The 27,328-nt window shown below is 40.3% G+C and overlaps 2 protein-coding genes across 2 annotated transcripts; both read left to right on the forward strand.

Annotated features, from left to right (window-relative positions):
- Positions 1–3,625: 3,625 nt before the first annotated feature.
- LOC126732681 (probable disease resistance protein At5g66900) lies at positions 3,626–8,113 on the forward strand. The gene is made up of 5 exons (XM_050435668.1): positions 3,626–4,832; positions 5,264–5,670; positions 5,830–6,191; positions 6,687–6,898; positions 7,001–8,113. The coding sequence occupies exons 1-5, from the start codon at positions 4,205–4,207 to the stop codon at positions 7,834–7,836; spliced, it is 2,445 nt and encodes an 814-aa protein (XP_050291625.1). The 5' UTR covers positions 3,626–4,204; the 3' UTR covers positions 7,837–8,113.
- A 6,260-nt stretch (positions 8,114–14,373) lies between these two features.
- Positions 14,374–15,435, forward strand: LOC126689843 (uncharacterized). The gene has a single exon (XM_050385016.1). The coding sequence runs from the start codon at positions 14,374–14,376 to the stop codon at positions 15,433–15,435; it is 1,062 nt and encodes a 353-aa protein (XP_050240973.1).
- Positions 15,436–27,328: the final 11,893 nt, after the last annotated feature.

Consider the following 27,328-nt stretch of genomic DNA (forward strand, 5'->3'; position numbering starts at 1 on the left):
CCCGTATGTAAATTTGGAATTATAGTTGAGACAGCAAGAACACTAGATTATGTGACCTTATTATTTATTTTTATTTTTTTGGATGGGATTATGTGACCTTATTCAATTTTGAATTTGAATAATATATTATACTTTATACCTAAGTTATTTTACCAATATGTTTCCCTTCCACGGGAACCCACAAAGGCACTAGTACTACACTGCTACTTCTGATGAAAAATACAATAGTACCTACCTTTTTTTTTTTTTATTGTACGATATTTATTTAGTTTTAACCATTGATATAAAACATTCTCTTATTTAATATTTTTTTTATGTCGTAAGCTTAAGATTTGGTGACCCCAACCATTTTTTTCTTTTAAGTAGACACAATTCAAATCTCATATTTTTTATTTGATCACAAAAAATATCATTTTTTTAAAACAAAATTTTATCCGCTGAACTAATTAAAACTCACTATCCCCACCACAAGAAATGACACTAAGTACATATTTAACATAGGTCATATCTATTACTTAATTGGCATTTCTTGTATATATAAGTAAATTGCAGACCACAAAACTGGGTAATAATAATATCAAATGATTAATTAAATTATGAAATTATAAAAATAAAATAAAAATTATATTAAAGTTACAATGAGAGAAGAGAATTTGAACCATAAATGTCAAGTCATATGCACACCAAGAGGTGCCAACCACTTTTTTTTTTTTTAGGAACAAACTGGTCATGCTTTTTATTGAATGTGCTAGTAAATCAACTTGAAGGATAGAAGCAATATCTGGTAGAACAAATTCCATCCAAACAAAAAAGGAAAAAACAAACATGCTCTCCTGGCTAAGGTATATGCAATTGCATTACCTTGCCTATAAGTGTGAGAGAAAGAAAAACTCTAAAAAGAGTTAACTAGAGATAATGTATCTCGTGCAAGGTGACCAAACACTGAACAAAGCATATCACCCTTACGAAGAGAATTAACAACAACTGAGAATCACCCTAAAAAATAGAATGATTAATCCCAATTTCCTTTGCAAACAAAACAGCTCTTCTAGCTACTAGCATCTCTGGGACAATATTTTAATTTTCTAAATTTTAGATAGGATTACATTTAAATGACATGGTCCAACAATTAAGTAGTTAGGATCAAAACTTTATAAAACATATTGGCCTCAACCTTCTGCAGTTAATGACATTAGTCAAATTGTAATTTATATTTATATAATATCTAAAAGTTGAAACATTGCATTTATTATTGATACGCTTCTGTTGAGCCACATCGGAATAGCATTTCAATCCACTTTGGTTCATTACGATTCATTTGTCTACTTCGGTCCATTTGGTCCACTTCAGTCCACTTTAGTCTATTTCGATCTAATTCGACCACTTTGGTCTGGTTCGGTCTACTTCAACCACTTTGGTCTAGTTTGGTTCATTCAGTCCACGTTAGTGATGCTTTGGATTGAGAGGTTTATTATGTTATTAAAGTCTTGTATTTTTATTTTCCTCCATTTGTAAGTAATATTAGAGACAAATTTCAACCATACATTACATTATTTACAATATATTTTGTTTTATATAATAATTGAACTTAAAATGGAAAAAAATTTAAAATTTAAAATACTTTCAAATAACGAAATATAGCTTAATTTAGAAAATCTAATATATTGTATCAACTATACTTTATTAGAAAATAATCATATAATTTTAAGAAGAGTTCGAGACTAACACTTGTCTCTTTTTTTTCTTTTTTTTTTCACATATATCACAGGTCTGCCACTAATAAGTACTAATAACTAGATGGATAGGTGAGCAAAACCAAACCATTAATATAAGGTTCCTAATAATGGGTGTCCTTAATTAGGACAATCGTTAACATACTATTTTAGGAAAATTTGAAACCACTTTTATGAAAAATATAAAAAATAGTAAAAAAATTAGTTATTTTTTTCTTTTTCATAAAATTTTTTAAAAATATTTCTTAAACTAATATTGATGATGTTCTAAGAATTAGTAGACTGGATGCTCCGAATCTTGATGGTTTTGAAGACCTGAAAGATAAAAACAAGGAATCAAAGGAGACCGGGGTTAACCGATCACGAACCCTCTGATGATAAAGTCAGTTTCTCTCTTTTAGAATATAGAATTCCAAAATTCTGGGAGTTGTGTAAAGGAAAAACTTGCCTTTATTTTGTCGGGGATGAGTGTATATATAGTGTTGTGGAGGCAGTTACTTGTCTGGAACTATGGAGGCAGTTACTTGTCTGGTAACTTCCCTCACATTTGTGGAGATCAGAGGATAACTGCCATTGGAAGTTAAATATTCAATAAGAAGTTACAATGATACATCAAGATCTCGTCACGTGGTTCGATTATCTGTTCATGTAGACAGAACCTATATTGAGGGTCGTCCATGTCTGGACGACCTCAAAAGGTCTAGACGACCTCACCAAGTTTGGACGAGGCTCTCTCAAGGATTCACGTCTAAGGGTGAGGGAGCGACATGATTATCATGGTATTCCACGTCCCATGAACCACTATTCCAGGACGAGTTCACATTCTATGGACGACTATTCAAGGACGAGCTATACTTAAAAAGTCTTACCCATCAAATACTTTTAAGGTTTATTTGGTTTGATAGATTTTAAGGAGGATGAAAAAAAAAGGGAGAGAAAACAAATTTTGTGAATGTTTGATTGGAGGGAGGAGAGAAAAAAAAAAATTAGTGGGACCTAAATATTTTCTCCCTGAACCCACCAAAATGCCATCTTCCCAACTTAAAGAGAAAGTATGAAGAAGAAGAGTCGTTACAATCAAATTACTAAACTACCCCTCTTTGATGTTTTGGTTGTTTCTTTCTTTTTTGTTTCTTTTTTTATTTTTCCTTTCCAGCGTGTGATAGTGATACACATACAGCTTCCTTTTCTTGTTTTTAGCTTCTTTCGGTTTGGTTTTTATTTTTTTCCTTTTTTGGGTTTTACTGGAACGTGACTTTTTTTTTTTTTTTTTTTTTTTTTTTTTTTTTTTTTTTTTTTTTTTTAAGAACCGGGCACTCTTTCATTTTGTAACAAACTTAGGCGATTGTCTTTTTTTTTGGTTTTTTTTAATAATTGGGCATCAATTTTTAATAATAGTACTTGAGTAAATTAATACAAATTCTCCTACTCTTTTCCATCCTCCTGCCCTTTCATCCTCGAATAAACTCTCTCCAAACTAATTTGAAGAGAATCCCTACAAACTTATCATATATATTTATATTGAGTGTGAATTTTGAAAATTTAACCGTTAGATTACATGTTCTTATTACATCCTTAATGCTTACAAAATTTCAAGAAAATCAAAAATCAATTGCTATATCATCAAATAAATGCTATGATTTCAAGTTTTTGTAATCTAAAGTTGTATATAAAAAATAAGTTAATTGATCAAATAGTAAATAATATCCAATTTGAACGAAATTTGATATGTATGTTAAGAACATAAGAAACATAAAATCCAACGGTTAGATTTTCAAAATTCACATCAAAAAAGAAATATATAGAAAGTTAGAAGAATTTCTCTCCAAACCCTCTAACTTTCTTTGTATCCACAAGTCGGAACCAAACAAACCTTAGTACATAGTTAACTTTTGCCACAAAGTCAATGTATCCCTTCCTTCAGACGAAACTCCGTCAACTAAAGTCTAAAACTCCGATCTTGGACATTTCTGAATACGCGCTAGCGCGTAGATGCTGAACTAAAGTCTAAAACTCCGATCTCCGACATTTTTGAATACGCGCTAGCGCGCAGATACTGAATGGTAAATATCTTTATTTTTGTCTTTTCTTTTCCACGAAAGAAGCCTCTCTACTTCCGATCCGTTTCCTTGTGCTGAGATGAACTCGTTTGTAAATTTTCTACTATATAAGGGAACGTTTAGCTTTTAATTTTCAGGTTTCACTGATAGTTTATTTTACTTGTACTGTGCTGCAACTTTTCATTTATTAGAATAAAAATCTAATTCGCCCTAAAATTTTAAATTTGAAAAAAAAAAAAAAAAAAAAAGAGTTTGTCCTTTGCATAGTCGGGTATATCGAAGTCTTATTATAGTTTCTTGTTTCAAAAAAAAAAAAAAAATCTTACTGTTCAAAGGAAAAAAAAAAGTCTTAGTTTCTCAATTGGGCTTCCCAATACTATATTGGACATAAAATCTTTGAAATAAAAAGTTATGGCAGCAGCAATTGTGGGTGGGGCTGCTCTTGGGGCAGCATTTGGAGAGGGCTTTGCAGTGTTACATGTCACAGTTAAGGATGTGGTAAGCAAAGCCCGTATGTTCAAGCCCATTCTTAAACACCTCGAATCCACGTTAGATCGTTTGGCGCCAACAGTCAACGAAATAACACAATCAAGCGAACAGCTTGATCTCCCAGAAATGGAAACAAAGAGCTTGATCGAACATATGGAGGAGGGAGAGAAGCTGGTTCTCAACTGCTTGAAAATCCGGTGGTGGAACTATTGTTTCAAACTATACTACTCCCCTAAACTTAAAGAGTTGGTCGAAGAAATCGTCAGGTTCTGTCAGCTTGATATGCAAGTGCATAGCACTAGGAATGGGTTGAGGACTTTGGTAAATGTGAATATTAATATGCAGAAAGTGGATTCGGTTGTGGATAGACAAAGGGTGCTGTGCACGGTTCGTGATCCCCCGGATTTTACAGTCGGGTTGGATATGCCAATGAAGGAGTTGAAGACGCTGCTGTTGAAGGAGGAGGTGCAGCTGCTTCTACTGACTGCTCCCGGAGGATGTGGGAAGACCACATTGGTGCAAATGCTTTGTCAGGATGACGAAATTAGAGGTACTTCCAGCTCTTTTGTGTGTCAGTGTGTAATTTTTTACTTCCTAATTTGTTAGTGTTTTAGGAAATATAGTTTGCATATTCTTGAAGTTATTTATAGTGCTAGTATGTGGATCCTTAATAGTAAAGTATACCGTTAAGCAGTAGCAAAAACAAAATACATTGAACTTCCTTGTTGAATTACTTGAATCCTAAAATGATATAATGCAGTAAAAGAAAGAAGATGATTAAAAAAGAAAAAATTTAAAAGGCAATTCTCATATTTTCATAATTTGTGGTGTTTCTCATAATTTTTTTTTTCTCACATCTCACTGTTTGCTACGATTGGGATTGGGTAATCTGTTCATATGACTGGGCCATTATGTGTGTAATATTATGCGGTATGAAATGTGCGTCTGTAGCAGTTTTCTAACTGCATTGTGTTTGGACAGGAATGTTTGAGGGCAATATTCTCTTTGTGAACGTTTCAAAAACTCCCAATGTGAAGGTCATTGTGCAGAACCTACTAAATTATAAGAATATGCAGCCTAATTTTCAAATCCAAAGTGATGAAGATGCAATCAACCAGCTGTCACAACTGCTGAATCATCTTACACCTAATCCTATATTGTTGATCCTAGATGATGTCTGGCTCGGGTCAGAATCCCTTCCTGAAAAATTTAAGTTTGATCTTCCCAATTACAAGATTTTGGTTACTTCAAGAACTGCATTTCCAAGATTGAAATTTACATATCACTTAAAACCACTAGATGATGTTGATGCAATGACTCTTTTTCATCGCTCAGCATCCCTACATGATGAGAACTCTTATATTCCAGCAGAAGAAGATGCCAAAAAGGTACTTTGTCAATCTGTGAGAGATATATATAGCTTATCAATATATATACACACACACACCTGCGAAAATTATGTTTTCATACATAGCTTTGCTTGGGCCAAAAATTACCCCTGTAACCTCCAAACAATAACTGAGTTTATTTGTTTCCTTGAATTCCAGATAGTAAGAGGCTGTGGGGGATTCCCACTAGTCATTAAAGTGATTGGTGGCTCACTGCGTAGGCAGCATGAAGTAGTATGGCACAGTAGACTAATGAAATGGTCTGATGGTCAATTTTATTTTAGTTCTGATACGGAGCTGCTTGCTCATCTTCAAAAAAGCCTAGAATTTTCTGATGACAACGTCATCATCAAAGAGTGTTTCATGGACCTAGGTTCATTTCCCGAGGACCAAAGGATCCCTGCTGCTGCCCTCATTGATATGTGGGCGGAATTGTATAAACTGGATGATGATGGCATCCATGCCATTGCCAATTTACAAGAACTCGACATTCGAAATCTGGCTAGTCTTGTGATGGCAAGGTATGCTGGCTTTTTATCTCTATACTACAGTTTTCTTGTTATGTGATTTCTTCACGTGATTACTGCTAGTTGTATTATGCCGTAAAGGCCCAAAATATTTTTTTATGGCTTAATTAACTTCTGATGGCATTTGATAATATGTTATTATAGTTTATTTGACATGTCAATGGCCAATTTAGGATTTTTCATACCATTGATTTGAAAGGTGATTACTAACAAGAGCTATAAAAAAGGAAACTTATGCCAATCAAGAAACAAGATATTCCAAGTTTCCAACTACCGTGCCCTGGCAAAGAGGGGTGTTTCAAATTTTAATAGTTAACACCTGTTTGCATCTTGTCTGGCATACACATGAATATAATTATTGTAGATAGAAACTGATAGTAGTATCTATTTCCCTTTGTTGTGTCATTATATTCTTAATTTTATATATTTTTCATATGTGAAGCTGAAAATTTTGAATATGTTCTAAGCTTAAATTTTTCCCATTCACAGGAAAGATGCAAGTGAGGTCAAAAGCTATTACAATGAAGACTTTGTCACACAACATGATATTCTTAGAGAGCTTGCTATGCATCAGAGCAGCCAGGAGTCTATAGGACAAAGGTCAAGACTGATTATTAACATAAGTGGAAACAATCTACCAAAGTGGTGGACAGAACAAACACAGCAACTCATTAATGCTCGCCTATTATCCATCTCAACAGGTTGGCACATTTTCTTTCTATCAAAGACACACACAAACATACACAATATGTAATTTACATAATATTGATAGCTTATCACATTGTATAAAATTATTTTTGCAGATGAATTATTCTCGTCCAGTTGGTGCAACATTCAAGGATCCAAAGTTGAGGTTTTAGTTTTGAATTTTCATACAAAGAATTATACATTACCTGAGTTTGTGGAGAAAATGGATAAACTCAAGGTTTTGATAATCAATAATTATGGTTTCTTTCATTCCAAAATAAGCAATTTTCAATTGCTTGGGTCTCTACCCAATTTAAAAAGATTCAGATTAGAGAAGGTTTCAATTCCTTCGCTTTGCAAGGTCCTTGTACCATTGAAGAGTTTGAATAAAATATCCTTGTTTATGTGTAATATTGGTAAGGCTTTTGAGAATTGTACAATTCAGGTTTCAGATGCATTTCCAAATTTGACAGAGATAAACATTGACTATTGCAATGATCTGGAGGAATTGCCTGCTGGGCTGTGTGATATCATCCACCTCAAAAAAATTAGCATAACCAACTGTCATAAGTTGTTTGCATTGCCAGAAGAAATTGGAAAGCTGGTGAATTTAGAAGTGCTAAGGCTTAGATCATGTACTGATTTGTTAGAGCTACCAGATTCAATCAGAAGCCTCCATAAGTTAAGCATTCTAGACATATCTGACTGCCTAAGCATTATGAAGTTGCCAAAACACATTGGTGAGTTGTGTAATTTAAAAGAGCTCAACATGAAAGGGTGCTTGAGATTGCGTACTCAGTTTCCAGAATCAATAATGGATCTTGAGCAGTTAAAGGTTGTGGTATGTGATGAAGAGAGGGCCAGGTTATGGGAGCCTATCAAGGAATTCCTCACCGAGCTTAAGGTAGAGGTGGCTGAAAAAGATATCAACCTGAATTGGCTTCCCAAATGATTTCTGAGAACTGTTCTCCTTCAAAAATACTATGGGTTCAATATGTTATGTCAAATGGAAATATGCTAAATCACAATCAATGCCAACAGTAGCTAATAAGAAAATAATTGGGGGGAGCTTACAAAATAAAGGATTTTTTCAATAATCATTCAATTAATTGGTGGATAGGAATATAATCCAATGTTGTATTGATTAGCTTAGTCTATTCTTTGCTCTTTACTGTCTGAAGATTTTGATTCTGTTATTACCCATGTAATGGATAAATTATTTGAATTTAGTTTTGTGATAGAATAAGATAGATTAATATTGTGATTTATTTGTATTCAATTTAATTCTTATGTCTTAGGATAGGATTAGTTCAAATGTTTTAGGATTTGTTGATAAGGCTATCTCATCCTTGGCTATTTATGTACGTTGAAGGTATTAATGAGAATTAAGCAGAAAACTAATCAAAAATGTCTGTTTCTTCTCTCAAGTTCAAAAGGCTAGTCACCTCAAATTGATTAATCTATCTTTCAATTATCCTAGTTCACAACATTTGGTATCAAAGCCAAAAAACAACACTACTACACACTATCCTCCCATCTGCAACCTACTTCAATCCACATTCACCATATACTTCCAAGCATCTACTGCAATACCTAACCAAAAAAAAGAAAAAAATTCAAGCAACAACCGGATCTACGAGCACTGGAGCACCCATTCATCAAAGTCTAGATTACCAAACCTCCATCATATATAGCCCAACCTGTGACCTTCCAAAAAATATTTGAAGACCCATTTGTTAGCAAGCCTTTTTTCCCCAATCCAGACCAATTCGATTTTGATATTAAAAAAAAAAAAAAAAAAAAAAGTACATCTACATATCAAGACTCAAGAGCGTCAATCCCAACAAATAAAGAATAGAGAGCATGTCGGAGAATGTCAACCAAATGTTAAATATTACCAAGGACATGTCCAAAAGCATAGCAAGGATGCAAGATTCGTGGGATCAAATGACAGAGGTCTTAGATAAACAATCCAATATAATTTTGGAAATCAAAGAACAATCAAAAGTTCAAGGATCCCATGAAATTTCGGAGAATCAAAATGATGTAGTCCAAGCATCACCAATAATTCTAGAGAGTAATATGTTGGAGGATGTAAGGAATAATGAAGTGGAAAAAATTGATCAAAGGGATCTTCTTGTGATTTCAAAGAAGTCTAGTCTAATTTCACACATTGAATTTGTCATTCCTGATGAGTTCAAGGATGAGAAAATCAAGGTTTTTCTTTCCACAAAAATGATTAAAGAATCAATGCAAGTATCCATGATTCGAATTCTTATCCTTCAACTCTTTAAGATTCGAGGTCAAGTTTTCTCTAATTGGGGGAGAGGATATGGTGTGAGCAAGCATCTATTTCCATGTTTCGGAATCTTGCATCTTGAAGGGGAAGGGACTGTTATGACCCTTGTGATGGATAAATTATTTGAATTTAGTTTTGTAATAGAATAAGATATATTAGTATTGTGATTTATTTGTATTAAATTTAATTACTATGTCTTAGGATACGATTAGTTCAAATGTTTTAGGATTTGTTGATGAGGCTATCTCATCCTTGACTATTTATGTACGTTGAAGGTATAAATGAGAATTAAGCAAAAATTTCTATTTCTTCTCTCAAGTTTAGGAGGCTAGCCATCTCAAATTGACTAATCTATCTTTCAATTATCCTAGTTCACAACAGATTCATTCTGAGATTTAGGTTCAATTTAGTCTATTCACTGAAAATTTCAAAAATATATTTGGTCTATATTTTGACATTGTTTTCAATTTGGTTCTTTAAGTTTTTACAACTTTCAATTTGGTCATTATATTTTTAAATTTGTTGTCTTTTTAGTCCTTGCCAACTTGCTTATGAAAAACGCACTACTAACAGCAAGTTTAAAATCATCTGAATCTGCAATAATTGTTTTGTCATGAGATTTAGAACTCTCCCAAGATAGCTATTCAATAATTCACCTTAACTAAGTGATCCCCCCACCCCCTTTCTGTCTCCCCTAAACTGACAGCAGATAGAATAAGAAAGAGAAACACAACTAGTACCTTTGAATATCCAAAGTCACATATCTTCAAATGAGGAGCCGGGCTTCCATTCAACATAGTGTTTTCTAGCTTCTAGTCACGATGGCATATTTGCTTCACCAAGAAACAAAATAACAAGGAAGCGGATATATAAAGTTTCCCTAGCAGGGGTAGGAAAGAACAAATTTTCATTATTATAAAATAATAAAAAAGGAAAAATGCTTCGATACCATAGCATGGCAGTAGCTGACTCCAGATATAAGTAGTTGAAAAGCTTGTTGTCATTCCTGGTGGAGTTTAAATGATTCCAAATGCAACTGCAAGCTTCACATTTTGGTAGGAAAGATTTTGCTGTTTATGCTCCTTAAATCATGTAGCACAAGTATAAAGGGTGAATTCTATTGGCTACAGCCACCAAGTATAGAAGCCCAAATTACTTTATCAAGCTTCTTAGGCATTTTGTTAATCCCCATATGATACTAACATAATGATTTGTTATACTTGTTAAGCTATCTTTTCTTTTATCAAATAGAAACATTCAAGTCCTTTATCAACTAATCCAGCATGAATAAAAGCGGAAAGAACCCCAACAGAAGTAACATGGTGAGGCTGCGTACTTGGTTTCAGAAGAAACTCAAAGAACTTTAGATAGCCTTATTCGGTTGACCATTTTGAGCATTTCTAACAATTAGGAAAGTCCATGAAACTAAATCTGATAGGCATCCCTTTAAATACCTTTGTTGCATTCTTAATAGTCCCATACTTTGAATCCATATGAACAATAGTACTTGCTGTAAATGAAAAGGGGTGAAACCTTTATCCGTGTTATGTAGCCATGAACTTGCTTGCCTAGGTCCTTTACAACATAGACACAAACGTTGATTTATGTCTTATTAATCCCTGATGTCTTCAATGCCAAGAACAAAGAAGATCAGTCTTCCCGTCTTCCCTATCCATTACTAAGAGAAGAGGCATCAATTGCACTAAACACGTTAGGATGCACATACGTGTGCAATTTTGAACATGTGTCCATATCCCAATGTGTTCAGTGCACTAATGCATAGAACACAAGTCAAGTCCCATTACTAATTCATCAATCAATATTGTCCAAGAAACAACATCCCTATCCATCATCTTTTCAAAAATGTGCCTAGATTGTATATCCCTGCCCGTATGTAAGTTTGGACTTGTAGATAGCAAGAGCACTAGATTTGGTGACCTTATTCGATATTCAATTTTCATGTCTTTAGGCCAGTCATGATTTAGGCACCACAATATTGTTGCCATCCACGAAAAATTATTCTTTCGTGTATTTCATCAAACAAATTTCTAGTCTCTTTAAGCTTCTTTGTTGGCATAGCCAAATATCATTGTGTTCCAAGACCAGCAATTCCTTTCACCCATTTCATCCAACATTTTCTAGGAATCCAATACATCCTCATTTCACATTCATATCAAGGAAATGATTGCAAATGAAAACCCTGGGCACAAGGGTGTTCTTCACCTGAGCCTGCAAAATTTTCTCTCCCAAAATCGAGAAAAATAATGGGAAGCAAAACTGGCATCAAATAGAAAATGACATTTTACGTCATTATATAATGTTGCACAAGTAGCCACCTTTCTTTCTAAAATTGCAATATTAGCTTTTACTAATTAAAAATTTTATTTTATTTATTTTAACATTATACTTTTTAATACACCTAACATCAAATGTTCTATTCTTTTACCCGTTCATTTAAATATTCTTTCTTTTACCTCTCAAGTCTCCCTCAATTTCTCAAAATTAAGAAGAAGAAAAAAAAAAGTCTCCCTCTCTAACTTTCATTTAAATAATATTTTTTTGTTTGTTTTTACAATAGTTTGTTGTAGCTTAGTGTTAAAAAATTATAAGTTTAGCATCTTTGATGTAGTGGGTTTTTTTTTAGTGTTTTGAGTTTTTAAAATATTTTGGCACATTTTAATGTGAATGCTCTTTCAACTTTATCCTATTCAAAGTTATAATAATAATAATAATAATAAATTCATCCTATCTAAAGCTGCCAGGTAACCACCCATCAACAAGTCTTTTTTTTTTTTTTTTTCCTTCTTTTTTTAATATTTCATTTTAACTAATTTAGTTAATGGCATTATTTTTTTATGTATAAAGGATTTTTTAATATTTCATTTTAAATAATTTAGTTAATGGATTTATTTTTAATGTATAAAGGAATTGATAGATAAAAAATAAAAAATAAAAAAAGACATATTAACATAATAAGTGATGTGTCACTTTTATAATGTGTCAAATTATTTATTATATACGATGTAGTACTAGTAGGGGTATATGTATATGAGTAAATTTATATAAATTACAATTTTTATCCTCTCACTTTTTTTCTCAATCAAACAAATGAAATTTATATTAGTTTTCCATCATTCCAACCAAACAAACATGATGGAAAACTAAATTATTTTCTTTCTTCCCACCATTTTCCATCATTCCCACCAAACAAAGCCAAAGTGACCTATTAATTTTTATTATATCAAAAGCTTAGAAATAAGTTGGAAGAATAAGTGTAGTTTGGTAAGGTAGGTAAAAATGTGTTATTAATGCATGAATTGCTGACTAGGTTTTTACAAGTTAGGGGCATGCCTAATTTCCTAAGGATCAGAGCTTTTGGTTGCTAGATTTTTAGATGAATGGCAATATTGAGTTTTGCTATTGTTTGGACATTAGGACTGTAGGGGTGAAATTTACAAGTCAACAGTGGGCTTTGGGCCCCGCGCGGAGTCTAGCCATGACAAGAAGGGAAAACGGGGCCAGAAGATTTCCAGCCCAATCCTGTTGGGCCGGACTTATTTAAGGGGCGTCCGAGGAGGAGTGCCTCCTCGGACACACCAAATGGGAGTCCAACGTACACCCTGCACATAGTGAGGAACCATCCCAAGTAAGAGGAAAATGTTAGACATCTAGGAGGCAACCACAGCTACCGCATTAAATGCAAGGAAGCTACTTTTCCAGCCGCATTAATGTAGAGAAGACAGGTGAATAGTGTTATCTTGGCCAGTGCAACTCACAGAAAGATAAGGTAGATGTCCGATGGGACAGGCACTCAAGTGAAAGTTCAGATGGTTAACAAGTGTAAGGCCCTTATCAATTTGAGGGTGCTATATAAGAGAAGGAAATCCCCATGAAGAGGGGATGGCAGGATTGAGAAAAAAAGAGGGAGAGAGGTGAAAGAATTTTGTAGTCTGTAACCAGAGCATGAGGTACACTTATACGCCTCCTCGGATCGATATCCTGTGAACTCAAATGGAATATTCCCACGTTCAGTCTGTTGCATGGCATACATCTAACTGACGTTCACTTCGTCCAGCCCTAGTTCTATAACCCGCTCTCTACAAATTCATTGTCTAGGGACTTTTGGGCCAGATCCACTTACTTGCTGGGCCTGGGCCCCAAAAACCGCCCCTACAATTGGCGCCGTCTGTGGGAAGAACTTGCATCTCGACAAGTGAAACAGTAAGAAATGGAAGGATCAGGTCCGCGCCAAATCGGACGTGCAGATTCCCAACGGCAGGACAATTTTTTGAATCTCGAATGAGAGAAGGACCAAGATAATCAACGAGAGGGCAGTGTGAACACCTCTCACATGAGTAGAAGCTGCTCAAAGGGGAAAGATCATGTATCCCATAAGCAAAACAAACGAAAGGCTCTACAGCAAGAGATTGATGATTTGAAGAAGAAGTTGCGCCGAGCGCAGCGAAAACGTCCTTCACCCGGCTCCGACACTAGCAGTGATGAGGACAACGAATATAGGCGAAGATCAAGAACCCCTCCGAACAATACTTTTTCCTATGAGGAAGAGCGGCCTCGCAAACACAGCCACAAGAGCCCATCCTACCAAGGCCTGGCCAACGATGCCATGAGCAAGGCCCTGGATCACATCTCCCAGTCGCCGTTCACGCGTCGAATAGAGAGGGCAGTGCTTCCTCGACGGTTCCATCAACCAACGTTTGCCATATACAATGGTCGAACCGACCCAGTGGAGCATGTAAGCCAATTCAATCAGAGGATGGCCGTCCACTCCAAGGATGAGGCGTTAATGTGTAAGGTGTTTCCGTCTAGCTTGGGACCCATGGCGATGAGATGGTTTGATGCCCTTCTGCCGAATTCTATAGATTCCATTAAACAGCTGACACAGGCTTTTGGTTCCCGCTTCATCACCAGCACTAGGGTCCCTCGGCCCCTCAATTCCCTCCTATCCTTGTCCATGCGGAAGGAGAGACGCTAAAGGCTTACTCGGACAGGTACTGGGAAATGTATAATGAGATAGAGGGAAATTACGACAACGTCGCCATTAGTACGTTCAAAAGGGGCTTGCCGACAGAACATGGCTTAAGAAAGTCCCTCACTGGGAAGCCAGTCACCAGCGTGCGCCAACTCATGGACAGAATTGACAAGTACAAAAGGGTCGAGGAGGAGCAGCAGATGGGGAAGGGTAAAGCGAAGGTTGTCCCTCAGGAGAGGAGGGAATTTAGGTCAGACCGCTTTGACAGCAGTAACAGGCCGAGAAGAGACTACGCGGAACAGTCCGGACCTACTAGGGCTCAGGCAGTCCATGTTGTGTTCCGAGAACCATTGCACAAGATCCTAGAGAAGGTGAAGTGCGAACCTTTCTTTCAGTGGCCGAACAGGATGGCGGGTGACCCCTCAAAACGTAATCAGAATCTGTACTGCGCGTACCACCAGGAATCAGGTCACACCATCGACGATTGCAGGAATCTGAAAAACCACTTGGATCGGCTTGTCCGAGACGGAAAGTTGAGGCATCTGTTGCACCGCCCTGAAGGATGGCAGGAACAATCAAATATCGAAACCAGACAAGGCACATTGAGGCCAACCATTAGCACGATAAATGTCATTCTTGCTGCACCTAGGAGGACTGGTTCTAGCCCTTTCAGAGTAATGTCAGTGGGCAGGTTCCCGACTGAGCCGGATGAAAGGGAATCCAAGAGAGCCAGAGTGAGTGTCACGCCATTAATCGAGTTCTCGGAGGAGGACAAGCAAGGAACCCTTCAACCCCACGATGATGCCCTAGTCGTCACACTCAGAATTGGAGGTTATGACGTGAAAAGGGTGTTAGTTGATCAAGGCAGTGTCGTGGAGGTAGTGTACCCTGATTTGTACAAGGGGTTGAACTTGAAGCCAGAAGACCTGACGCCATACGACTCCCCTCTGGTCAGCTTTGAAGGAAAACTCGTCACCCCGAAAGGCATGATAAGGCTGCCTGTGCAAACAGATTCAGACGTGGTAGAGGTGAACTTCATTGTCGTAGATGTGTACTCCCCCTACACAGCTATTGTGGCCCGGCCGTGGCTTCATGCACTGGGGGCTGTGCCATCAACCTTGCACCAAAAAGTGAAGTATCCGTCAGGAGGTCAAGTCAAAGAAATAAGGGGGAACCAAGGAATAGCTAGGCAATGCATGGTGTCGGCAATCTCACGAAGACCAAATAGTGAACCTTCCACTTCGGCCGAGAACGGCTTATAGCAATCAATGACCTCGGTCCCAACTGCGGGTGGTGGAGGACCAGCCACGGAGGTGAGCTGTGAGGAGCTGGAGAAATTATTCGACGGATCAGACCCTGAGAGGTTTTTTCAAATCGGCTCGGAATTACCACCACAAGAGAAGTCAACACTAATTGATTTTCTTCAACGGAATGCGAACGTATTCGCCTGGGATCCTATGAGGCCCCTGGGGTTGACTCAGATCTTATATGCCATCACCTTAATGTTAACCCGGCTATAACGCCTAAGAAGCAACCTCCTCAACGGCCTTCAAAAGAACATGCAAACGCTGTGAGAAAAGAGGTCGCAAAATTGAAGAAAGCTGGGGCTATCAAGGAAGTATTCTACCCCGAATGGTTAGCCAACACCGTCGTGGTAAAAAAGAAGAGCGGGAAATGGCGGGTCTACGCAGACTTCACGGACCTAAACAAGGCCTGCCCGAAGGATCCTTTCCCAATGCCGCGAATAGACCGATTGGTAGATGCGACTGTCGAGCACCCCCGAATGAGTTTTTTGGATGCCTTCCAGGGCTACCATCAGATATCCCTAGCTGCCAAAGACCAAGAAAAAACCGCTTTTGTCACCCCAATTGGAAATTATCATTATAAGGTGATGCCCTTCGGCTTGAAGAATTCCGGGTCGACCTATCAAAGGATGATGACTAGGATGTTCGAATAGCAGATGGGTAAGAACGTTGAAGTGTATATAAATGACATGGTGGTAAAGAGAAAATTGGTGGCCGACCACATCAGAGACCTCGGCGAAGTCTTTCAAATTATGAGGAAGTACAAGCTACGACTGAACGCATCTAAATGTTCATTTGGGGTGGGATCAAGAAAATTCTTGGGCTATATAGTGACCCACAGAGGAATTGAAGTTAACCCCAACCAAATAAGAGCAATTCATAGCTTGCAGCCTCCTCGGAATCCCAAGGAGGTCCAAAAGCTTACCGACATGATAGCTGCTTTAAACCGTTTCATCTCCCGCTTAGCGGACAGATGCAGACCTTTCTTCCTCCTATTGCACAAGTGGAAGGGCTTTGAGTGGACTGAGGAGTGTGCTTTAGCTTTCCAACAGCTCAAGGAATACCTCGCCCGACCATCGATTATGTCCAGTCCCGATGCCAACGAGGTGCTGTTCGCATACATCGCAGTAGCCTCTCATGCGGTGAGCATAGTGCTAATCCGAGAAGACAACAGCACGCAGCAACCTGTATATTACGTGAGTAAATCGCTGCAGCAGGCAGAGACCCGGTATCTCCCCCTCGAAAAAGCTATCTTGGCCGTCGTACAAGCCACGCGGAAGCTCCCCCACTATTTTCAGGCACATACAGTAGTTGTGCTAACTCAACTTCTGTTGAAATCCGTCTTCCGCAGCGCTAACTACACAGGCAAAATTACTAAGTGGGGAACGATCCTGGGCGCCTTCGACATTAGATACATGCCTCGCACCGCCATAAAAGGTCAGGTCCTCGCCGATCTAGTAGCTAAATTTGCGGAGCCCACCCTAGAAGGAATGGAAGTGTCGGGATCACCAAGTGTTGGTGAGAAACTGATCAGCATAGTCTCTCAGCATGAACACAATTGGTGGAAAGCACACATCGACGATGCAGCGAACCAGAGGGGCTCAGAAGTGGGGCTCGTTCTAGTCTCTCCCGAATGGATAACTATAGAAAAGTCGTTGAGGCTCGGATTCTCAACCACGAATAACGAAGCTGAGTATGAGGCGCTATTGGAGGGGATGTTAATGATCCAGAAATTGGGTGGAAAATACGTAAATATATTCTCGGATTCGAGACTCATCGTGGGACAAGTAAACGGGGAATTGGAGGCGAAAGATGAGAGAATGCAAGAGTACCTAGCCCGAGCTAAGCACCTGAAGACCCATTTCTACCTTTTCCATTTAACGCATGTACCCAGGAGTGGGAACACCCATGCCGACTCTCTCCCAACGCTGGCCACCTCCTCGGCTCAGCCCCTTCCGCGGGTCATTTTAGTTGAAGATCTCTGCCACCCAACAACAGAGAAGGCCAACAGAATTCGGGTTCACAGCGTCGGGGCAGGACCTAGTTGGATGGACCCTCTGGTGCTGTTCTTGAAGCACGACACCTTGCCAGACGATAAGGTTGAAGCCGACAAAGTCAGGAGGAAAGCTTCCCGATTCTGGTTGTCCGAGGATTCCAAACTTTACCGACGCTCATTCTCGGGGCCGTACCTGCGGTGTGTGCACCCAGAGGCTACTGAACTCATCCTAGAGGAGTTACATGAAGGGATTTGTGGAAGCCATATGGGGGGTAGGTCCCTGTCCCACAGGGCCATGACGTTGGGGTACTGGTGGCCGAGCATGCATAAAGAGGCTCTAGAATATGTGAAGAAGTGCGACCAGTGCCAAAGGTTCACCCCGAACATACATTAGCCAGGCGGGGAACTTAACCCGCTGTCCAGCCCTTGGCCATTCGCATAATGGGGCCTAGACATACTAGGACCATTCCCCAAAGCGGCTGGGAATAAGAAATTTCTTCTCGTCAGTACCGATTACTTCACAAAGTGGGTCGAAGCTGAGGCGCTGGCAAACATTAGGGACGTCGATGTCAAGAAGTTTGTTTGGAAAAATATTATCACTAGGTTCAAGACCCCGCACACCCTGATCTTGGACAACGGCCTCCAGTTTGACAGCAAAGCCTTCAGAGAATACTGTAATGAGTTGGGAATTATCAATCGATACTCTACACCGGCCTACCCACAGGGTAATGGACAGGCGGAAGCCATCAATAAAACCATTGTGAATGGACTGAAAAAGAGGTTGGACGATGCGAAAGGGAGGTGGGTTGAAGAGTTAGCCCACGTCTTGTGGACATACCGCACCACGCCTCGCAGGTCCACGGGACAGACCCCCTTTTCATTGACCTACGGAGCCAAGGCTGTCATCCCCCTGGAGATAAACTTCCCAACACAGAGGACTACTGCCTTCGACCCCATTGCTAATGACAGCCTCCTGGAAAAAAGCTTGGACCTCCTCGAAGAAAAAAGGGAAAATGCAATGGTCCACCTAGCATACTATCAGCAAAAGCTCAAACAGGGCTACGACGCCAAGGTGAAGTCAAGGCCATTGGCGCCCAGGGATCTAGTGCTGAGGAAGGTCCTGGGCACCGCGAGAAACCCTGCATGGGGAAAGCTTGGACCAAACTGGGAAGGCCCATACCGTATCAGTTCCGTAGCCGGCATAGGCGCATACTTTTTGGAAGATTTGGATGAACATGTAGTGCCACGCCCATGGAATGTAAATAACCTGAAAAGGTACTGTTATTAATGAAAGATATCATTCTTGACGCCGTATTACTATACAGCTACTTGGGGTAAGTGTTAAACAGAACCCAAATCCTGCCTAGCTCCTCGAACCATAGACTTGGGGGAAATTAACCTCGAAGCAATTTTCACTAAGTGTTAAACAGAACTCAAGTCCTGTCTGGCTCCTCGGGCCACAGACTTGGGGGAAATTAACCTCGCAGCAATTTTTACGAAGTGTTAAATAGAACCCAAGTCCTGCCTAGACTTGGGGGAAATTAACCTCGCAGCAATTTTTACGAAGTGTTAAACAGAACCCAAGTCCTGCTTGGCTCCTCGGACCACAGACTTGGGGGAAATTAATCTCGCAGCAATTTTTACGAAGTGTGTGAGAGTGTCTTTTTCGGGATACTTTGGCCTAAGGATCCCGAGCCTGAATGAAAAAGAAAGAGGGGATTTGATGGACTGGGCCTTGACTCACCGCAGCTAAATGGCTGTTTAAGAATCAAGTGAATACAGAGAAATGCTCCTGACAAAAAAGATGACAAACAGGGATATCGAGGAGTGCCAGAAATTAACAACGTAAACTCAAAAAAAAAAAAAAAAAGCAGGATTAACAAGACGATAAAAGAGAAGTACTGTGGGGATCCCGGGAACAATATTTAATTAAAGCATTATCTATTCGATCACAACAAGCTTACTAGGATGTGATACAAGGTCCAATCAAGCTCAAAAATTGCAGCCTTGAATGGCTATTTCAGCCTTCAAAACTTGCGAAGTTTGATTCTCGTTGGATCCGAGTATGTGCCATAGTTGCTTTTACAGGATATCGGGAAGCAGTATTTGTTTTCCCTTGATATTTTCTTTCTGCCTAAACTTTCTGATAATTTTCTAGAGAATCTTTTCTTTCTATTGTGTTTCTTTTCCCTTTTTTTCTTGCTGCCTTCTTCACAACCCATCCTCTCCTTTTATAGTGGAGTTTTCTGGGCGTCTTGGGGAACCGTTGGTTCCCCTGTTTTGGTCTTTTGCAAACAGAGTTCGTTCTGTCTTCATCATCTCGGTAAGTCCCCTTTTCTGTTTTCACTCATTCTTTCCTTCTCTTGGTTCTGGTTCCTTTGAAAGCTTCTGGTTGGCCATCCTCTTTGGGGCGTGCTGAGGTATGCCCTTCTCGGCATCCTCACTTCTGGTGTCTTTTACTTTTCCGTTTCTTTCCTATTTGGGCGGAATCCTGTTCTGCTCTTTTGAAATCGCTTTTGTTAGCATTCTTCTTCCTTGTTTTGGTTCCCCGACGCCTTTTCTGTCTGTGCCATGAAGGGTCGCTTGCGTCCTTTTGTTTTTTTCTTTGTTTTTCTTTCTATCGATCTGTCCTGGTCTTCTTTTTTCTTCGCGCTTGTTGATGGTGCCCGAGGATCCTTGCGCCTTGTATTTTGCTGTGATGTTCTCTCTTTTTCTTCTTTGGTTGCTTTTCCTTTTCTGGGCTTCGGGATCCTCAGGGCCTTTTGTATAATCCTTTTGGACTTGGTCTCTTCTTTTTTTTTTTTTCTTCTGGGCTTAACTTACTCGTTCTTGGGCTTAGCTTATTCTTTCTTGGGCTTATTTTACTATGAATTTTTTAGACCTCAACAAAGTGTTAAACAGAACTCAAGTCCTACCTGGCTCCTCGGACCACAGACTTGGGGGAAATTAACCTCGCAGCAATTTTTACGAAGTGTTAAACAGAACTCAAGTCCTGCCTGACTCCTCGGACCACAGACTTGGGGGAAATTAACCTCGCAGCAATTTTTACGAAGTGTTAAACAAAACTCAAGTCCTGCCTGGCTCCTCAGACCATAGACTTGGGGGAAATTAACCTCACAGCAATTTTTACGAAGTGTTAAACAGAACTCAAGTCCTGCCTGGCTCCTCGGACCACAGACTTGGGGGAAATTAACCTCGCAGCAATTTTCACTGAGTGTTAAACAGAACCCAAGTCCTGTCTGGCTCCTCGGGCCACAGACTTGGGGGAAATTTACCTCGCAGCAATTTTTACGAAGTGTTAAACAGAACTGAAGTCCTGCCTGGCTCCTTGGATCATAGACTTGGGGGAAATTAACCTCACAACAATTTTCCCTAAGTGTTAAACAGAACCTAAGTCCTGCCTGGCTCCTCAGACCACAGACTTGGGGGAAATTAACCTCGTAGCACTTTTCGCTAAGTGTTAAACAGAACCTAAGTCCTGCTTGACTCCTCGGACCACAGACTTGGGTGAAATTAACCTCGCAGCACTTTTCGCTAAGTGTTAAACAGAACCCAAGACCTGCCTGGCTCCTCGGACCACAGACTTGGAGGAAATTAACCTCGCAGCACTTTTCGCTAAGTGTTAAACAGAACCCAAGGCCTGCCTAGCTCCTCGGACCACAGACTTGGGGGAAATTAGCATCGCTGCCATTTTGTCTAATTATCAACTATCATTTTTTACACATTCATTCACTCATGCTTGGTTTTCAACAGTTAATGGCAGAATAAACATCCATTCATGATGAAAACAAAAGAGAAAGTAAAACAACAAGAATAAAAGGAAACGACACCTTTCATTAAAATCCCCAAAAGTGATTCTTTTACAACCATTAAACAGAACAAAATATGAAGGGTCTAACAAGTGAAATCCTACACTATTTTCCTAAATTTGATCCTTGAGCAAGCCCGGGTTGGTCGTCTGCTGGTTGGGGCCCCGGAACAGTCTCCTTAGCCTGTGCAACAACCTCCCTGATTGAAAGACTGTCCTTGGGCAACTTGTCTTTTATGGCCGGCTGCGCATCCTCAGCTTCAGGCATAGCAGAGTCCGAGGTTAAAGCCTTCGTTGGGAGAGGCTCTTCAGGCGCAACCACGTCAGGGATCTCGCGAATGTCCTCAGGAAAAAAGACATTCTCAGCTTTCCTGAGATTGAAATCTGCTGGGACTGCCGCCCGGTCCAAGGCTACACCCCAAGACAGGGTAATGTATTTCCTACATACAGCAGCCACCTCCTCGACCAGCCTGACCTCAGTGTCCTTGACCCCGCGATCATAAGAGGCTGCTACTACTTTCTCGGCCACCTCCCTAACCAGACGGGCCTCCCCTTAACCTTCGCAAGCTTGGCCTTGAGATCTGAAACCGCCTGCTTCTCTGTCACGAGATTTTCCTCGGACTGATGGAGCTGTAGGCGTAGATCCTCAGCCTGCTTAGTAGCGTTTTTAAGGCCGGCCTCCGCGCTCGCCCGGCCCTTCTTTGCCTCATTTACTTCATGGCTCAGGCTATCGTTTTCCTTCTTGAGGTTGCCAGCAGTCCTCTCAGCAGCGTAGCGAGACTGAGCCTCATTATGAAGGTCCTCACGTGCCTTTTTGGCCCATTCCTCAGCAACGAAGATTTGCTGAGTGACCTGCGCCAGAAAAGTAAAGGCTTAATTAAAGAGAATGATGAATAAATGGATGTGTAACAAGAGAACGAGATAGTAAAAGTTTTCACTTACCATTGCCATGTCCCTCTTCAGCAACATGAAGAGTTCTGGTTGCCGAGTATCCCGGAGCCCCTTCATGTCGCGAGGCAAAAGAAGAGGCTGCTGCAGGGCCTCAGCCAAGAATGACGCCTCCCGTCGTTGAGATTCCCACAGGGTTGCATCCCAAGAAATTGGAGCGCCATCCAGTTCGAGCCACGGCGACCATATTCATTGTTCCCTCCGAATAGCCGCCTCGTCTCGGCTATCAATGGACTTGGTCCTCTTCTCTTTGGGCTCCTTGGTCTCTTTGCCTTTCTTCTGAGGTTTGGCTTTTTCTTGGCCAACCTCACCCTCCTCCAACTCCCCCACAGGCCTTTTTCGCCTTAAATTGGGCATAGGCTACAGTGCCGCATCCGATGTGGGAGGAGGAGGAGGAGCCTTGGAGGTCGGCTGCTCATTCGGGACATCCTTGGAGGACTGCCCTTTGTTCCTATTGGAGAGGAGACTCCTGAGACCAGACCTTTGTTTCAGGTCCATTCCTTCTTCTACAAGCTCTTGGCTGGTATCAATTTGTGCGATTACTAAGCCGAGATCAGGAGCTGCCGAGGTGCGGTCTAAATCTGAGTCAGAGTCCGAGAGCTCTACTGGCCTGGCCGACACCTCTCCCTCCTCGGCGAAATGGAATTGGTCTATCTGCTCTTCCAAAGACGAGTGCGAGGAGCCGGCTTCTTCCGCTGGGACAACTACTGCGGGAAAGGCACGCTGAGCAGGCAGCTGGACGGGAGGTAAATCTCTCGAAGCAAGAAAACCTGGTACGGAGACGTCAATCCATGCCAATCGCGGACTACCAGCCCTAATTGCTTGGCCAGGCTCCACTAGAGCACGAGTAAGGGGCACGTAGTCCACAATCAGAGGTGCAGCCCACAATTGCCCGTCTACACTCACGTAAATCTCAGATCTTAGAAGGAAATTGAGTGCCTGGACGTTGACCAAACTTAGCCGAGGAGTCGTATGCGCCTTGTCTGCCAGGTCCAAAGAGAGGGTTATGTTAATCCGAGGAGGCAAACAAGCAAAGTCAGAATCGAAACAATAAAAAAAAAAGGGGGAAAGATCAAAACTAAGATTCTTTCCAAGGGATTTAACTCTATGGTGCCCCACCTGGTTTTCCTGCCTTGACTAGGCAGTGAATACCGTCGTGCCACTGTCCGGAGACGATCAAAAGGTCGTCCTTCAAGCCTTTGTTGGACTTGGGAAGGCAGGATATCAACCTCACCTCATCGGACCTGGACTTCAAGTAATATGAGTCGCCGAGGCTGTGCAGTTCATATAGATGAACCACCTCATGCCATGTAAGGCCGAGGTTCATCTGATTGTTCAGGACTTCTATGCACCCTAGGATCCGGAACATATTCGCGACGCATTGGTGAGGGGCCAACCTATGATCACGCAAATAATCCCTAGTTATCCTCCCCATAGGGATGGTCATTCCTCCTTCCACAAAGGCTATCACTGGAATGGCAACCTGCCCCGTTCTTCTCTTGATTAAGACCTCCTCCAGAGAACAATACTTTAGACCTACCTCCGGCGGAATACGGTATTTGGCCTTGAAGCCTTCCATACCGGCCGGGGAATCTACCAATTTGTCAAGCTTACCCATCCCCCTAATCCTAGGTGATACGAAGACGATTTACTTAAGGAATAATGCCGGAAAAGGCAATGGAAAAAGGAGTGCGCACTTACGGGTGAGGATCTTGCAGGAAATCTTCAAGGGGACGACTACGAAGGCTTGAACGCTTTGAAAGGGAAAGTGCGGGAGTGCTCTGAGTGCTTGGATGCTTGTCCAAAAATGAGAAAGAAATGCCTTTAAAAATCTTATGTATCCAGGAGAAGCTGGACAGACATACTCCCGCCTAGGGAAACGGAAATGATCCCAACCGTTGATCTAACATCCAGCCGTCAGATTAAAAAGATATAAAACAGCTAAAAACAATAATTAGCGCCTCCTGGGTCATTAAACACCTCCGTCATTAATGAGTCACGTGAGAAGCATACCGCCGCACGGGTGAAGCAGGAATCCACTGTAAATAGTCCTATGAATGTCAAAATCCCGCCTTTCCTCCTCGGACAAGAAAGAAGGAGCCGGAATTTTGAAGGGCTATTGTAGGGGTGAAATTTACAAGTCAACAATGGGCTTTGGGCCCCGCGCGGAGTCTAGCCATGACAAGAAGGGAAAACGGGGCCAGAAGATTTCCAACCCAATCTTGTTGAGCCGGACTTATTTAAGGGGTGTCTGAGGAGGAGTGCCTCAATCCCGCCTTTCCTCCCCGGACAAGAAAGAAGGAGCCGGAATTTTGAAGGGCTATTGTAGGGGTGAAATTTACAAGTCAACAGTGGGCTTTGGGCCCCGCGCGGAGTCTAGCCATGACAAGAAGGGAAAACGGGGCCAGAAGATTTCCAACCTAATCTTGTTGAGCCGGACTTATTTAAGGGGTGTCCGAGGAGGAGTGCCTCCTCGGACACACCAAATGGGAGTCCAACGTACACCTTGCACACAGTGAGGAACCATCCCAAGCAAGAGGAAAATGTTAGACGTCTAGGAGGCAACCACAGCTGCTGCATTAAATGCAAGGAAGCTACTTTTCTAGCCGCATTAATGTAGAGAAGACAGGTGAATAGTGTTATCTTGGCCAGTGCAACTCACAAAAAGATAAGGTGGATGTCCGATGGGACAGGCACTCAAGTGAAAGTCCAGATGGTTAACAAGTGTAAGGCCCTTATCAATTTGAGGGTGCTATATAAGAGAAGGAAATCCCCATGAAGAGGGGATGGGAGGATTGAGAAAAAAAGAGGGAGAGAGGTGAAAGAATTCTGTAGTGTGTAACCAGAGCATGAGGTGCACTTATACGCCTCCTCAGATCGATGTCCTGTGAACTCAAATGGAATATTCCCACTTTCAGTCTGTTGCATGGCATACATCTAACTGACGTTCACTTCGTCCAGCCCTAGTTCTGTAACTCGCTCTCTACAAATTCATTGTCTAGGGACTTTTGGGCCAGATCCACTTACTTGCTGGGCCTGGGCCCCAAAAACTGCCCCTACAAGGACAATTTGGTTTTGTAACAATTTTGGGGATGTTTTTACTAAAACATCATTGTTGTGTCCTCTTGGTGGAAAATAGCCCTAAAGAATTTGCTAAATTTGTGGGAATCTGTTAGTGGGTATTTAATGAAGCCAACATGGTTCTTATGGCTTAAAGCAAATATGCAATTTTGGGTAAATACTGCAAATCAGTCAAGTGCACATGGGCCCATAGACTTTGCAAGTATTCCCATCTCATTCAGTAAAATCCATCACTTGGGTCCATGGGTATGCTTAATATAGGCCCATTCTTTTACCCTTCATACCATATTCCTTCAATTTATCTATTAAAATTTCTTGGGCTTGGGCCAATTCCAAAAATAAAAAGAATGAAAATAACATAATGGGCCTACAACGACTGTACCTTACGTTATGGGTTTTTAACTTTTTATGGCCCTCTAATAAAATGGGCATAACAGTGGCTACGTAGAATCATATGTTATACACGGCAAAAAGGTGAAAAGAGTGAACCAAAGTATTTTAGGGCCTGTTTGTTAATGTAGTTTGAACAACAGTTTTCGTTGTTTAAACAACCAACACATATTTTCACAACACTTTTTCACTCACACGTATTTTCAAAATACTTAAACAACGTTACTAGAAATCTTTTATTAAACGGGTCCTTATTATTCTTATTATCATTATATCTAAGAGCATTGGTACTTTTTGATATTTTCAACGTAAACATTTAAGGTTCAAATTCTTTATTCCTCAATTATTAATTTGATACTTTTTGAATTCTTGAAATATGATTATAAACAAAATTTCTTAAAATTCAATTTGTTACATTTAAAAAGCAATGCATTTTTTTAAAAATCAATACAATTTAATTTGTTAAATTTTAGGTCGAAATTTGTGCAGGGAAAACAAACTACTTATTAAACATGTCCTTAGATCATGGGCCAAGGGAATTCAGTCCACTAGGTCTAATTGAAGAAGTCAACCATGTAGTTATCCCAGCAAGCCAATAAACACTATGCCCTGTCCAATCTTAAGTCTCCTCAATTAGGCTACAAAGAGAATCTCATAGCTCCGGCGAAGCGATGACCAAACCAAGCGAAATGAGGATAGGGGAAAGATGTCTATTAAAAAAAACAAAAGAAAAAAAAAAGCATATGTCACCTCCACACTAAATGATTGTACCCATCAGACATCAACCATATTAAATGTTAAATGATGTTGAGGCCCATTTTGGCCAAAAAAAAAAAAAAAAAAAAAAAAAAAAGGCCAATGGCAAGAAGAAGCTCAATAATATAACAAAGGGTGAAGAAAAAAGAATTAGCAAAGTAAGAAAGACCATTAGGCCTGAATGGTAGGAACAATGGTACAAGGGCCCACAAAATAGTAAAAAGACCCCAAAGAAATCAAATGGGCTCAAAGGAGCCCCAAAGAAGGAAGTAGTAAGCCCACGAGAATCATAAGAAGTAAAAAGCAAGCAAAGATGGCCCGAAGGAGCCCAAAGAAAGGAATTAGTAAAGGGGGGTTGATACAAAGGCCAACAAATCCCAAAAATAAAGGATATTGGTAATTGGGCCGGGAAAACTCGAAAGACTTAGCAAAAGCTCATGGGAATGTAAGAGTGGAATGGGCCAAGGACGCTTAAAGGAATGAAGCGGGCCAAGGATGCCCGGAGAAATAAAATGGGCCAAGGAAGCCTGAGATGATATAAGAACTAACCCAACAGAAATATTGGGCAACGCCAACTAAGTAAAGAAAAATACATGGCAGGCCCAAAGGAGGTCCAGCAAGTACAGTTAAGCAATACATGGCAAAAATAATATAGTGGCATGGTAGAAGAATTAGTTGACCCAAAAACCGAAAGTAAAGAGAGATAGGGGCTGAATTGAAGAAGAAAAAGCCTATACCCAACCAAAACTGTAACACCCCGACCCAATTTTATAATTAAACTATGTGTTTGAGTGGTTAATTATTATTTTTAAGCCACTTACTTTCAAAAATTAATATAAGAGTATTTAATAAACATATTATTTTATAATGCC

Source organism: Quercus robur, chromosome 6 (assembly GCF_932294415.1).
Source record: "Quercus robur chromosome 6, dhQueRobu3.1, whole genome shotgun sequence".
Taxonomy (NCBI): domain Eukaryota; kingdom Viridiplantae; phylum Streptophyta; class Magnoliopsida; order Fagales; family Fagaceae; genus Quercus; species Quercus robur.

Excerpts from the sequence above, each read along its gene's own strand:
- LOC126689843 (XM_050385016.1), top strand. The coding sequence starts at position 14,374 with ATGGGGAAGGGTAAAGCGAAGGTTGTCCCTCAGGAGAGGAGGGAATTT.
- LOC126732681 (XM_050435668.1), top strand. The coding sequence starts at position 4,205 with ATGGCAGCAGCAATTGTGGGTGGGGCTGCTCTTGGGGCAGCATTTGGA. Across the intron at positions 5,671-5,829 it reads CAGAAGAAGATGCCAAAAAG|ATAGTAAGAGGCTGTGGGGG; the intron begins GTACTTTGTCAA and ends CTTGAATTCCAG. Across the intron at positions 6,192-6,686 it reads GCTAGTCTTGTGATGGCAAG|GAAAGATGCAAGTGAGGTCA; the intron begins GTATGCTGGCTT and ends TCCCATTCACAG.